Raw genomic sequence first — 14,722 nt, 5'->3', positions numbered from 1 at the left:
AATTACAGTGGGTCTTTCTCAAAAACCAAAGAAATCCATTGGGTTTTGAACGATTATAATTTAAAACCAATGATAAACGTAAAGTCACTCGAAATCTTTGTGGGTTTTCTATGAACATTCGGAATTGAGTTTCTATTGGTATATAATACAATGTTCATACGATTTCTACCTGAAATCCTCCCACTGGACTGTAAGCCCATTAAGCTTTACTGGACCGCCATCAACAACGAGAGGCCCAATTAAAGATCAATGGTTCGTTTAGGGTTGTCTCCGACTTCAATTTTCATTTGAGAAAGTTCATATGGGTACGGATCAAAATCCCAAACGCGCACAGAATGAAAGCGTTGCTCCTGCAACTGCTTTGGCTTATCTTGATCCAAACTACTGGTCATTGTTCTTCTTCTCTTTCTTTCTGCTTCTGATATCATTTCCGTAAGTTTCTAATGCTTTTTCCTGATGGGTTTGTTTCAGGGACGAGCGTTTCTCCAAGGAAGAACATTATGAGTGGTTTAAGGATTATTCCCATTTTCGAAATCTCATACTTCCTCTTCTCAAACCCGATTCATCAGTATTCTCTCTACTTTGATTCTATGTTCATTAACAATTGTTTTGATTGTTTGAATGAGCTTTCACTGTAATAATCTATTGAGTTTTGTCGTTGTAGGTATTGGAATTGGGTAGTGGAAATTCGAAGCTTTCTGAGGAGTTATATAACGATGGAATTACTGATATAACATGCATTGATTTGTCTGCTGTTGCTGTTGAGAAGATGCATAAACGTTTACATTTGAAGGGTATGAAAGGTGAGCTCGTAGTGTTCATCAAATGATGCTTTTCTGTGTTCTGTTCCAGTGAGATATCTTACTTCTGTCTGTTACTTTTTATGGGTTGAAACTAAATATGAAGTGCAAGTCTAGAAGAATGGTAGTCTTTAGATGGCATGATAGCCTAGGAAGCACGGACACGACACGCTTCGAACATGTGCTCGATGCACTTAAAACGTGTCTATATTAATTTTTTGGATACAACTAGGACTCTGAGTTGGGAGAAGATAGATATTTTCTTATGGACTGAATCCTTATTTTTTGTTCAATCCTACGGTATTTGGATGACATCTTTTGTAATAGCCCAAGCCTACTGGTAGCAGATATTGTGAGATTCCACAGTGATTGGTGAGGAAAATGAGTGCTAGTGAGGACGTTGGACCTCAAAAGGGAAAGCCCAAAGAGAACAATACCTACTAGAGGTGGGTTTGGGCTCTTACAAATGGTATAAGAGCCAGACACGGGTGGTGTGCCAGCGAGGACGTTGGGGCCCGAAAGAGGGTGAATTGTGAGACCCCACATCGATTGGAGAGAGGAACAAGTGCTAGTGAGGACGCAGGGCCCCGAAAGGAACAAGTGTCAGTGAGGACGCAGGGCCCCGAAAGGAACAAGTGCCAGTGAGGACGCAGGGCCCCGAAAGGAACAAGTGCCAGTGAGGACGCAGGGCCCCGAAAGGAACAAGTGCCAGTGAGGACGCAGGCTCCGAAAGGAACAAGTGCCAGTGAGGACGCAGGGTCTCGAAAGGAACAAGTGTCAATGAGGACAATGCGCCCCGAAGGTTGGTGGATTGTAAGATCCCACATCGATTGGAGAGAGAAACAAGTGCCAGCGAGTACGCTGGGCCCCGAAGGTAGGTGGATTGTGAGATCCCACATTGATTGGAGAGGGGAACGAGTGCCAGCGAGGATGCTGAGCCCCGAAAGGGAAAGTCCAAAGAAGATAATATCTGCCAGCAGTGGGCTTGGGTGGTCACATCTTCTTCCTCTAGGCATATCCAACTAAATCTTTCTATATCTTTTAAGATTTTTAATATCAATGATGTATCTTTTTAGTGAAGTATATTTTGGTTTTATGTTAAATTTACATGTTTTATCTATAAGTATTTCTACATCAATATATACACACATTTTATTTAAAAACAAAAAGTGTATGCAACATGTGCATGTCCTACGTTTTAGAAATTGATGCGTCGCCATGTCTGTGTTTGTGTTCGTGTCATGTCTGTCCATGCTTCTTAGATGGTAACTTGCGGTTTTCCACGAACTCAAATGAGATAAACAATAGAAGGAAACGATCCGTGTACGTTAATAACAATGTCCCTTTTTCTCACCTTATTCATTTTCTCTCTCGATTATCAGAAATAAAGGTGCTAGAAGCTGACATGCTAGACATGCCGTTCGGTGACGAGTGTTTTGACGTCGTTGTCGAGAAAGGAACTATGGTAACGACTCAACTTTTTGCAGTTTTGTTTTATCTCAAGATATTGGAATTTGCATTTGTTGTCTTAATTTACCATTTCGTCTGCTGTTCGTAACTTGGAAGGATGTCTTGTTCGTTGATGGCGGTGACCCGTGGAATCCTCAACCATCGACGCGATCGAAGGTCATGGCAATGCTTGAAGGTGTTCATAGGGTCTTGAAGAAAGATGGCATTTTTGTCTCAATTACATTTGGCCAGGTTTTATAATCAAATTCTTGGAACTCCTTGTCCTTGGATGTTACACTTCCTCGTTCTAATATGATTTGCCTTCTCTTCAGCCGCATTTCAGGCGCCCCTTATTCAATGCGCCCGAGTTTACTTGGTCGTTTGAGTGCAGTACTTTTGGTGATGGATTTCATTACTTCTTCTACACCTTGCGTAAGGTTAGGACGGATGTTTCGCCTTCAATTGCTTGTGTTGGGTCGGTTGTTATTTTCGGGATAGGCTGTAGATGACTTATTTGATTAATATTGCACAAAGACGACGAGAACAATGGCCACCAAGCTCTTCTAGGTCTGTCAAACTCACTCTCCTTACATTCTAGGCGAAAATACAAGATTAATGGCCACCAACTTCTTCGAGAGCCCTGAAACTCACTCTCGTTACATTCTAGGCCAAAATACAACAATAGTGGGCCCCAATCTTGTCGAGAGCCCGTGAACTCACTGACCTTACATTCTAGGCCAAAATACAAGATTAATGGCCACCAAACTCTTCGAGAGCCCTGAAACTCACTCTCGTTACATTCTAGGCCAAAATACAACAATAGTGGGCACCAATCTCGTCGAGTGCCCGTGAACTCACTGACCTTACATTCTAGGCCAAAATACAAGATTAATGGCTACCAAACTCTTCAAGAGCCCTAAAACTGACTCTTGTTACATTCTAGGCCAAAATACAACAATAGTGCGCACCAATCTTGTTGAGAGCCCGTGAACTCGCTGACCTTACACTCTAGGCCAAAATACAAGATTAATGGCCACCAACTTCTTCGAGAGCCTTGAAACTCACTCTCGTTACATTCTAGGCCAAAATACAACAATAGTGGGCCCCAATCTTGTCGAGAGCCCGTGAACTCACTGACCTTACATTCTAGGCCAAAATACAAGATTAATGGCCACCAAACTCTTCGAGAGCCCTGAAACTCACTCTCGTTACATTCTAGGCCAAAATACAACAATAGTGCGCACCAATCTTGTTGAGAGCCCGTGAACTCGCTGACCTTACACTCTAGGCCAAAATACAAGATTAATGGCCACCAACTTCTTCGAGAGCCCTGAAACTCACTCTCGTTACATTCTAGGCCAAAATACAACAATAGTGGGCCCCAATCTTGTCGAGAGCCCGTGAACTCACTGACCTTACATTCTAGGCCAAAATACAAGATTAATGGCCACCAAACTCTTCGAGAGCCCTGAAACTCACTCTCGTTACATTCTAGGCCAAAATACAACAATAGTGGGCACCAATCTCGTCGAGTGCCCGTGAACTCACTGACCTTACATTCTAGGCCAAAATACAAGATTAATGGCTACCAAACTCTTCAAGAGCCCTAAAACTGACTCTTGTTACATTCTAGGCCAAAATACAACAATAGTGCGCACCAATCTTGTTGAGAGCCCGTGAACTCGCTGACCTTACACTCTAGGCCAAAATACAAGATTAATGGCCACCAACTTCTTCGAGAAACCTGAAACTCACTCTCGTTACATTCTAGGCCAAAATACAACAATAGTGGGCCCCAATCTTGTCGAGAGCTCGTGAACTCACTGACCTTGCATTCTAGGCCAAAATACAAGATTAATGGCCACCAAACTCTTCGAGTGCCCTGAAACTCACTCTCGTTACATTCTAGGCCAAAATACAACAATAGTGGGCACCAATCTCGTTGAGAGTCCATGAACTCGCTAACCTTATATTCTAGGCCAAAATACAAGATTAATGGCCACCAAACTCTTCGATAGCCCCGAAACTAACTCTCGTTACATTCTAGGCTAACACATAACAATAGTGGGCACCAATCTCTTCGAGAGCCCGTGAACTCACTGGCCTTACATTCTAGGCGAAAATACAAGATTAATGACCACCAAACTCTTCGAGAGCCCTGAAACTCACTCTCATTACATTCTAGGCCGAAATACGACAGTGGGTCACTTTGATGAGCCCATGAACTCACTGACCTTACATTATAGGCCAAAATACAAGACCAAACGAAATACTCGAACATGGGCTCCGTTGCTATCTGATCTACCCCTCCCCTAACAACTGATTGCTCTTTGTTGCATTTCTCTTGACAAGAAAAACGCGCCGTTAGGCCTAGCATTCACATCCGTCGGTGTTCGTATTCCAAATGCTCCATAGTTACTTCTTTGTCCGAGTTTCAAAGCCAACTGCCTTATCAAAGATCTGGATTCATCAGCATAATAGAATCATAAATTATGAACCTTAAGTTAGGATGCCAGTATGCCCTTTTAGAGAGCCTAGTGGCTAGTTTAGACAAGGACCTGATTCCTTCTGTGAGCCATAGTTTGGACTTTCAACAACCCGGGTTCGGTTTTCTGTCAATCAAAAGTGTTCATGAACTCTCGGAATATGGTTGTCTTCATGAGTACTTTCAGTAATTCTCGACTTGATTATGCATCTTTCAACAATGGCAACAAAAGTTCGTGTATATCTTTCATTTCTAATGGTAAATGCAATCACCATTACCAGGGAAGGCGATCATCGGATGATAAAGACGAAGGTGAGAGATCAGTTACACCGTCGATCTGTTTACTTCAAGACGAGCTAGAGGGTGAAGATTACATGTTCAGAACGGACGTCAATGAGCTGAATTGCTAGTAGTAGTATTATCGTATCCGTTTTTGTTTAATGAATTGTACATCAAAATCAATCATAGTTTCACTGAGATGTTATTCTGGCAGTTAGTTTTCCCCCCAAGTTCTTAATGGTTTAAGGCTTTATATATTGCTATTCATATTTGTACAGTTTCTTTCTTCAAATGGTGACGGTTCGACTATGGCTTGGTTACATGTATCGGAGAATTCGAACTCTGACCTCTTGGCTGAGTGTATATGTCTAAATTATTTGAATTATACTTAGATTAACGGATACACGGGATTTACTAGTACGGCAGGGACGTGTCTTTTGGGACCAAAAAAAAAAAAAAAAAAAAAAAAAAAAAAAGCTAATTTGATGATTTATTGAAAGTATGAAATTAAATTAGAGGTATTTTAACTTTGTATTTATAATTAATAAAAAAGTTAATATATAATATTACAAGTCCAGAGGCCTTCAATTGCAATTGGCCTATTAGCTCTAGAGCACGTTAATAACTTGCATGGGCCATAATCATTCCTTTTGATATGATTTTTTTTTACAAACCAAAATAATAATGATAATAATAATAATAATAATAATAATAATAATAATAATAATAATAATAATAATAATAATGAAGGTTGAGTTAGAGTATCGCGAAAGTCGTAAGTTCGAAACCTGCATGGGCCGTAATTATTTATTTTGATTTAAATTTTTTACAAATAAAATTGAAAACTAAAAAAAATAAAAAAAATAAAAGGAATTAGACTGAACGGATATTAGTGGCATTGGACTTATAAGCCTATTAGCTTAGCTGGTTCGAACGTCGTGCTAATAACGCGAATGTTGCAAGTTCGAGATAAAAAAAAAAAAAAGAATTAGATTAGACGGAAATCAGTGGCACTGGACCTGTAGGCCTATTAGCCGTAGGTAATTATTTATTTTGATTTAAACTTCTTACGAACAAAATTAAAAACTAAAAAAAAAAGAAAAAGAAAAAGAATTAGACTGGATGGATATCAGTAGCATTGAACTTGTAGGCTTATTAGCTTAGTTGGTTAGAGCGTCATGCTAATACTGCCAAAGTTTTATGTTCGAGATTTGCATGAGCCATAATTATTTATTACGAACAAACTAAAAAAACTGGACGGATATCAGTTGCACCAAACATGTAGGTCTATTAGTTCAGCTGGTTAGAGCGTTGTGCTAATAACGCGAAGGTCACAGGTTCAAGACCTGCATAGGCCATAATTAAAAATAAAAAGAGAATTAGATTAGACTGATATCAGTCACACCGGACTTGATAATTAAAGATAAAAAGAGTATTAGAATAGACGGATGTCAACCGCACCGGACCTGCGGGGGGGCCTTAAATAGCTCAGCTGGTTAGAGCGCGTCGCGAAGGTCGTCGTAGGTTCAAATAAAAAATAAAAAAAGAATTAGATTGGACAGATATCAGTGGCACGCAACTTGTAGGCCTATTAGCTCAACTGGTTAAAGCGTCGTGCTAATAACGCAAAGGTCGCAGGTTCGAGATCTGCATGGGCCATAATTTAATTATTTTTATTTTAAATATTTTACAAAATTGAAAACTAAAAAAAATAAAAAAAGAATTAGATTGGACGGATATCAGTGGCACCCAACCAGTAGGCCTATTAGCTCAGCTTGTTAGAGCGTCGTGCTAATAACGCGAAGGTCGCAGGTTCGAGACCTGCATGGGCCATAATTAATTATTTCTATTTAAATATTTTACGAACAAAATTGAAAACTAAAAAAAATAAAAAAAGAATTAGATTGAACGGATATTATTGGCACCGGATCTATAGGAATTTGTAGATTTTTTAGCTCAGCTGGTTAGAGAGTCGTGCTAATAACGCAAAGGTCGCAGGTTCGATATCTGTATGGGCCATAATTTAATTATTATTTCTATTAAATATTTTACGAACAAAATTGAAAACTAAAAAAAATAAAAAAAGAATTAGATTGGACGGATATCAGTGGCACTCGACCTGTAGGCCTATTAGCTCAGCTGGTTAGAGCATCGTGCTAATAATGTGAAGGTCGCAGGTTCGAGACCTGCATGGGCATAGTTAATTTAATTAATTATTTTTTACGAACAAAATTGAAAACTAAAGAAATACATTGGACGGATATCAGTGCACCTGACCTATTGCACGTGAAGGTACCATAATTATTTATTTTGATTTAATTTTTTTACAAAATGGAAAACTAAAAATAAAATAAAAAGAGAATTAGATTGGACAAAAATCAATCGTACTGAACTTGTAGGCCTATTAGCTTAGTTGGTTAGAGTGTCATGCTAATAACGCGAAGGTCGCAGGTTCGAGACCTGCATGGGCCATAATTAATTATTTTTATTTAAATTTTTTACGAACAAAATTGAAAACTAAAAAAAATGAAAAGAGAATTAGATTAGACGGATATCAGTCGCACCGGAGCGGTACACCTATTAGCTCAGCTGGTTAGAGCGTCGTGCTAATAATGCGAAGGTCGCAGGTTCGAGACCTGCATGGGCCATAATGAATTATTTCTATTTAATTTTTCTACGAACAAAATTGAGAACTAAAAAAAATAAAAATAAAAAGAATTAGATTGGACGAATATCAGAGGCACTTGACCTATAGGCCTATTAGCTCAGCTGGTTAGAGCGTCGTGCTAATAACGCGAAGGTCGCAGGTTCGATACCTGCATGGGCCATAATTAATTATTTTTATTTAAATATTTTACGAACAAAATTGAAAACTAAATAAAAATAAAAAAAGAATTAGATTGTACGGATATTATTGGCACCGGATTTGTAGGAATTTGTAGGCCTTTTAGCTCAGCTGGTTAGAGCGTTGTGCTAATAACGCGAAGGTCGCAGGTTCGAGATCTGTATGGGCCATAATTTAATTATTTCTATTTAAATATTTTACGAACGCAATTGAAAACTAAAAAAAATAAAAAAAGAATTAGATTGGACGGATATCAGTGGCACCCGACCTGTAGGCCTATTAGCTCAGCTGGTTAGAGCGTCGTGCTAATAACGCGAAGGTCGCAGGTTCGAGACCTGCATTGGCCATAATTAATTTTTTTTTCTATTTAAATTTTTTACGAACAAGATTGAAAACTAAAAACAATAAAAAAAGAATGGACGGACGCCGACCTGTAGGCCTATTAGCTCAGCTGGTTAGAGCGTCGTGCTAATAACGCGAAGGTCGCAGGTTCGAGACCTGCATGGGCCATAATTAATTTTTTTTTCTATTTAAATTTTTTACGAACAAGATTGAAAACTAAAAACAATAAAAAAAGAATGGACGGACGGATATTATTGGCACTAGATCTGTAGACTTATTAGCTCAACTGGTTAGAGTGAAAGATTGGACGGATAGGCCTACTGCCTATTAACTCAACTGGTTAGAGTGAAAGATTGGACGGATAGGCCTACTGCCTATTAACTCAACTGGTTAGAGTGAAAGAATTAGATTGGACGGATAGGCCTATAGATTGGACGGATATTATAAACCACTGTATCTGTAGGCCTATTAACTCAACTGGTTAGAGTGAAAGAATTAGACGGAAAAATAGGCCTATTAACTCAACTGGATTGGACGGATAGGCCTATAGATTGGACGGATATTATAAACCACTGTATCTGTAGGCCTATTAACTCAACTGGTTAGAGTGAAAGAATTAGACGGAAAAATAGGCCTATTAACTCAACTGGTTAGAGTGAAAGAATTAGACGGAAAAATAGGCCTATTAACTCAACTGGTTAGAGTGAAAGAATTAGACGGAAAAAAAGCACTGTATAACTCAACTAGTTAGAGTGAAAGAATTAGATTGGACGGATAGGCCTATAGATTGGACGGATATTATAAAGCACTGTATCTGTAGGCCTATTAAGCCTATTAACTCAACTGGTTAGAGTGAAAGAATTAGATTGGACGGATAGGCGTATTGGACGGAAAAAAAGAATTAGATTGGACGGAAAAAACTGTATCTGTAGGCCTATTAACTCAACTGGTTAGAGTGAAAGAATTAGATTGGACGGATAGGCCTAGCACTGTATCTGTAGGCCTATTAACTCAACTGGTTAGAGTGAAAGAATTAGATTGGACGGATAGGCCTATAGATTGGACGGATATTATAAAGCACTGTAGGCCACTGTATCTGTAGGCCTATTAACTCAACTGGTTAGAGTGAAAGAATTAGATTGGACGGATAGGCCTATAGATTGGACGGATATTATAAACCACTGTATCTGTAGGCCTATTAACTCAACTGGTTAGAGTGAAAGAATTAGATTGGACGGATAGGCCTATTGGACGGAAAAAAAGAATTAGATTGGACGGATATTATTAGCACTGTATCTGTAGGCCTATTAACTCAACTGGTTAGAGTGAAAGAATTAGATTGGAGTGAAAGAATTAGATTGGACGGATAGGCCTATTAACTCAACTGGTTAGAGTGAAAGAATTAGACGGATCAACTGGTTAGAGTGAAAGAATTAGATTGGACGGATAGGCCTATTGGACGGAAAAAAAGAATTAGATTGGACGGAAAAAAAGAATTAGATTGGACGGATATTATTAGCACTGTATCTGTAGGCCTATTAACTCAACTGGTTAGAGTGAAAGAATTAGATTGGAGTGAAAGAATTAGATTGGACGGATAGGCCTATTAACTCAACTGGTTAGAGTGAAAGAATTAGACGGATAGGCGTATTAACTCAACTGGTTAGAGTGAAAGAATTAGATTGGACGGATAGACCTATTAACTCAACTGGTTAGAGTGAAAGAATTAGATTAGAGTGAAAGAATTAGATTGGACGGATAGGCCTATTAACTCAACTGGTTAGAGTGAAAGAATTAGATTGGACGGATATTATTAGCACGGTATCTGTAGGCCTATTAACTCAACTGATATTATTAGCACTGTATCTGTAGGCCTATTAACTCAACTGGTTAGAGTGTTGTGCTAAAGGTAGGTTGCAGGTTCGAGACCAGCCTGGGCCATAAACGGATATTATTACCTTACCCCTTGAAGGTTCAAGACCTGCATGGGCCATAATTAATTATTTATATTTGAATATTTTACCAATAAAATTGAAAACTAAAAAAATAAAAAAATAAAAAAAGAATTAGATTGGACGGATATGAATATTTTACCAATAAAATTGAAAACTAAAAAAATAAAAAAATAAAAAAAGAATTAGATTGGACGGATATTATTAGCATTGTATCTGTAGTCCTATTAGCTCAACTGGTTAGAGCGTCGTGCTAATAACGCGAAATATTTTACCAATTAGATTGGACGAAATAAAAAAAGAATTAGATTGGACGGATATTATTAGCACTTAGCTCAACTAGTTAGAGCGTTATTATTAGCACTTAGCTCAACTAGTTAGAGCGTTGTGCTAATAACGCGAAGGTCGCAGGTTCGAGACCTGCATGGGCTATATAATTATCGTAGGTTCGAGACTTGCATGGGCTAAACTAATTATTTTTATTTAAATTTTTTATGAACAAAATTGAAAACTAAAAAAATAAAAAAAAAATTAGATTGGACGGATATCAGTGGCACCCAACCTGTAGGCCTATTAGCTCAGCTGTTTAGAGCATCGTTCTAATAACACGAAGGTTGCAGGTTTAACCTGCTGGGCTAAAAAAAAAGAATTAGATTGAACGGATATCAGTGGCACCTGACCTATAGGCCTATTAGCTGTTCGAGACCTCTGCATGGGCCATAATTAATTAATTTCTATTTAAATTTTTTATGAACAAAATTGGAAACTAAAAAAAATAAAAAAAAAAGAATTAGATTGGACGGATATCAGTGACACTCGACCTGTAGGCCTATTAGCTCAGTTGGTTAGAGCGTTGTGCTAATAATATCGCAGGTTTGAGACCGGCCTGAACCAATTAGAACATCGGACTAATAACACGAATGTTGTAAGTTCAAGACCTACATGGACCCTTAATAAGCTCATATTAGCAAAAGTCATATTTTTTTAAGCCTTCCCTGCACTGAGTAGCATGCCTACAGTTTCTTGGCTTATCAGTACAATCCCTGTTAGTCCTATTCGTGGCAGGCTCGTCGATAACAGTCATTGTCGACGATTCAAACGACGAGATTGTTGCTTTCCCTTGTTTTCGTTGTCGTCTACCGATCTTTCGGTCCGGTCGACAGGTTGACGCACAGATTCTTTAGCTCTTTTCCTGGAAAAATCAATCAAGAGTGAAGTTTTCTATGATCTTTGTACTGTGTCAATACTTTCTTCAAAAATTTGATCAAAAGATGAATGCAGCAGATAAGAACATTGATCGAAAACGTTTTTGCAAAGCAAAAGAATGTAAAAACTAGCATAAGCGAGGACCTTTCGGAGAACACATCTCACACAATCGTGTCGGATTGAACTGTTACCCGCTTCCATAGTTTACATCTGGTTTAGCCACAACCGAAGAAAACGGAACTTCGATTCTCTCTTTCACGACGCATCGAGCTTTCCCGTTTTCCATCACGAGGAACTTACCCGGAGGGCATCCATGGCGTGATTCATTATTTACAGCTGCAGACCGTCGAAAACGGTCCAAAGCCTTCAAAGCAGCAATTTTCGATGCAAACTTTGGTCGAAAACCAGCCAAGTGCAGTATGGATACTATGCCAACAATGGTAACCACGGAGTTTGCAGCTATACTAATGAAGGATCCTAATCTATTCCTCGAGTTTGTCGAATCCAATTTCGAGTGTTTCCGTTCTGATTCGTTAAGTTCCTTTGTAGCTTTATTTGTAGCAGCGCTCACAAACTTGAGTGCAGAAGGGAAGGGATGTAAGTAGCCATTACCAGGATGGCTTGGATATGGAGGAAGCATGAGATACTGGTTGTGCTGCACGGTCTCCCCAACAAAAGCTGACGCCTCGTGTATCACTTCCAAATCCTCTCCTTCGTACTTCTTCAGCTTATCCAGTAACATCTCGCGGCTATGCTCGATCTCGGAAAGGGCTACTTCCTTCTCGTACCTTTGCCGTTGTTGTAAATCCTGCAAATTAGAAGATAAAATATAAGAATGTTCTATAAAACAATATAGGAGACAAGAAGCATCCCTTACAAAGGTGTGGAAACCTCTCCTTAGCAGACATGTTTTGAAAACCTTGAAGGGAATCCTGCAACAGAAAACTCAAACAGGACAATATCCGCTAGCGGTGAGCTTGGACTGTTACAAATGGTATCAGAGGTAGATACCGAGTAGTGTGCCAGCGAGGACGCTGGCCCCCAAGGGGTGGATTGTGAGATCCCACCTTGATTGAAGGCTTTGAAGGTTTGAAGGCTTTAACATGCCAGTGAAGTGAGGCGTTGAAGGCTTTAACAACCCCAAAAGTTGTACATTCTGAAGAACTAAAACCATCAGCTTTCAACTGCCTGATACTTGTAGTATTAGCAAATAAATGCAATAAAATGTTCAAATTGAGGGAGAATCATGCTCCCCATGTAACGGCTCAAGCCCGCTAGCAGATATTGTACTCTTTGGGCATTCTACTTTCCCTCAAAGTTTTAAAACGAGTTTGCTAGGGAGTAGTTTCCACACTCTTATAAAGAACGTTTCGTTCTCCTCCCCAACCGATTTGGGATCTCATAATCCACCCCATTTAAGGCCCAGCGTCCTCGCTGGCACTCATTCCCTTCTCCAATCGATGTGGGACCCCCAATCCACCCCCTTCAGGGCCCAAAGTCCTTGATGGCACACCGTCTCATGTCCACCCCCTTCAGGGCTCAACCTTCTCATTGGCACATAGCCCAGTGGTCTAGCTCTAATACCATTTGTAACCGCCAAAGCCTACTACTAGCAGATATTATCATCTTTGGGCTTTCCCTTCCAAGCTTCCCCTCTAGGTTCTAAAACATGTCTACTAGGGATAGGGAGAGGTTTCCACACTCTTATAAACAATGTTTCGTTCTCCTCCCCACCCGACGTGGATCTCACACCCCCATTCATATTTTTATTCAAGTACCAGAGAGGTAGTAAGCGCAACAATGCACCAACATATAAATGCAAGCTTTCAGACTGCTAGCATATGTTTAAGAACAGAAAACAATTCCATATCCAAAATGATGCTCGAATGAATTCAATGTATACCCTAAACTGATTCAAATCGATCTTTATACAGTAAGTACTTGGACTAGACTATGCAACTTTGAGCAATCTCGACAACTATTAGATCCAAACAGGCCTACATCAATCATCATATAAGGCACAACAATTTTCAACATAAGTCGACTAAATCGAAACATATTCTTCAATCTTCATTCATAAATCAAGGAAAGAACAATCAAACCTGCAACGAAGAGAGTTGATTCTCAAGAGACTCGAGCGCACCGCAGATATTCAAAAGCCTCACCGCTTCCTCGTCTTCTTCCGTTACCTCAATCGCGTCGGCCTCACTCCGCCGCGAACCAACGCCATTATTTTCATCCACGGCGAGCCGATCATCCCGATTCTCCCAGGAAGTTACCGCCGAACTCGTGGTGGTGGTGTTAACAGAGCTTCTAATCTTCAGCCTCAACTCTGTCGCTCTTGCTAAAATTATAGCCGTGCTTTGTTCTTCCATCTCTCCCCACACCAAACCAAACCCTCCGAGAGGGTTTTCGAGGAACAAAAATGGCGGATTAGGGTTTCTTCTGAAAGTGAAGATGACAATGGAGGAAAATGTCTCACACAACCGCCAAGCTATGAGGTCTGTGGCAGCTGCTTCTTTGTTGGGATTCGACTTTCAAGCTCAAATTTATCATATATATATATATATTATAATAATATTTTATGAAAAAAACAGTTGTGGTAGTTTATACGCTTCAAATTTTTTAAACATTTAGTCATTTTTATTTATTTATTTAAAAGTATTTTTTTAAAAAAAATTTGATTGTCAACACTATTAATGTCATTTACAATTGATGTAAAATCCACGTGGATTTAAGAATTATTTATTATTTTTGTGACACTAGAATAAATGAGAGGTACATAAATAAACCGATACCACTTTAGATGAAAGTGATTCTAAGGATTGGATGGGTAAAAAAGCTTAAAAATTTGAAAATTGCTACCTATATGTATCAAGCCCACCACTAATAGATATTGTCCGTTTTGATCCGTTACGTCTCGCGTCTGCTAGGGAGAAATTTCTACACCCTTACAAGGAATTGTTACTTATTGTCGTCAATCTCACCGTTTTTTTAAAAGGGTTTGCTAGGGAGAGATTTCCACACTGTTACGTATCGTCGTCAACCTCACTATTTTTAAAACACGTCTGCTGGGGAATGATTTCCATACCCTTATAAGAAATGCTTTGTTCCCCTCTTCAATTGATGTGAGAAAACACGTTTGCTAGGGAATGGTTTCCACACCCTTATAAGGAATGCTTCGTTCTCCTCTTCGATTGATGTGAGAAAACATGTCTACTAGGGAATGACTTCCACACCCTTATAAGGAATGCTTCGTTCCCCTCTTCGATTGATGTGGGATCTCACAATCCACCTTCCTTAGGGTCCTACCGTCCAGTGTCTGGCTCTAATACCATTTGTAACCGTCCAAATCAACCGCTTG

At 39.3% G+C, this 14,722-nt stretch overlaps 2 protein-coding genes and 5 non-coding genes across 7 annotated transcripts; 6 read left to right on the top strand and 1 right to left on the bottom strand.

The window, feature by feature from the left end:
* The first annotated feature begins 232 nt into the window (after positions 1–232).
* LOC111811421 (S-adenosyl-L-methionine-dependent methyltransferases superfamily protein) lies at positions 233–5,290 on the top strand. Its single transcript, XM_023698259.2, has 7 exons — positions 233–387; positions 472–568; positions 665–803; positions 2,183–2,265; positions 2,367–2,501; positions 2,582–2,686; positions 5,016–5,290. The coding sequence occupies exons 1-7, from the start codon at positions 302–304 to the stop codon at positions 5,142–5,144; spliced, it is 774 nt and encodes a 257-aa protein (XP_023554027.2). The 5' UTR covers positions 233–301; the 3' UTR covers positions 5,145–5,290.
* A 1,482-nt stretch (positions 5,291–6,772) lies between these two features.
* On the top strand, positions 6,773–6,846 carry TRNAI-AAU (transfer RNA isoleucine (anticodon AAU)). Its single transcript has one exon. It is a non-coding gene; the product is annotated as a tRNA-Ile (tRNA).
* Positions 6,847–7,411: 565 nt separating this feature from the next.
* On the top strand, positions 7,412–7,485 carry TRNAI-AAU (transfer RNA isoleucine (anticodon AAU)). The gene has a single exon. It is a non-coding gene; the product is annotated as a tRNA-Ile (tRNA).
* A 282-nt stretch (positions 7,486–7,767) lies between these two features.
* On the top strand, positions 7,768–7,841 carry TRNAI-AAU (transfer RNA isoleucine (anticodon AAU)). Its single transcript has one exon. It is a non-coding gene; the product is annotated as a tRNA-Ile (tRNA).
* A 290-nt stretch (positions 7,842–8,131) lies between these two features.
* TRNAI-AAU (transfer RNA isoleucine (anticodon AAU)) lies at positions 8,132–8,205 on the top strand. The gene has a single exon. It is a non-coding gene; the product is annotated as a tRNA-Ile (tRNA).
* An 89-nt stretch (positions 8,206–8,294) lies between these two features.
* On the top strand, positions 8,295–8,368 carry TRNAI-AAU (transfer RNA isoleucine (anticodon AAU)). Its single transcript has one exon. It is a non-coding gene; the product is annotated as a tRNA-Ile (tRNA).
* A 2,658-nt stretch (positions 8,369–11,026) lies between these two features.
* LOC111776303 (plastid division protein PDV2) lies at positions 11,027–13,892 on the bottom strand. Its single transcript, XM_023655724.2, has 3 exons — positions 13,461–13,892; positions 11,503–12,166; positions 11,027–11,344 (listed from the first exon to the last, which is right to left on the bottom strand). Exons 1-2 carry the CDS (start codon positions 13,731–13,733, stop codon positions 11,546–11,548), a joined length of 894 nt encoding a protein of 297 aa, XP_023511492.2. The 5' UTR covers positions 13,734–13,892; the 3' UTR covers positions 11,027–11,344; positions 11,503–11,545.
* Positions 13,893–14,722: the final 830 nt, after the last annotated feature.

Source organism: Cucurbita pepo, chromosome 15 (assembly GCF_057944985.1).
Source record: "Cucurbita pepo subsp. pepo isolate OVF chromosome 15, ASM5794498v1, whole genome shotgun sequence".
Lineage (NCBI taxonomy): Eukaryota > Viridiplantae > Streptophyta > Magnoliopsida > Cucurbitales > Cucurbitaceae > Cucurbita > Cucurbita pepo.
Note: the sequence above shows the minus strand (reverse complement) of the source record. Positions and strands in the feature narration are given on the sequence as shown.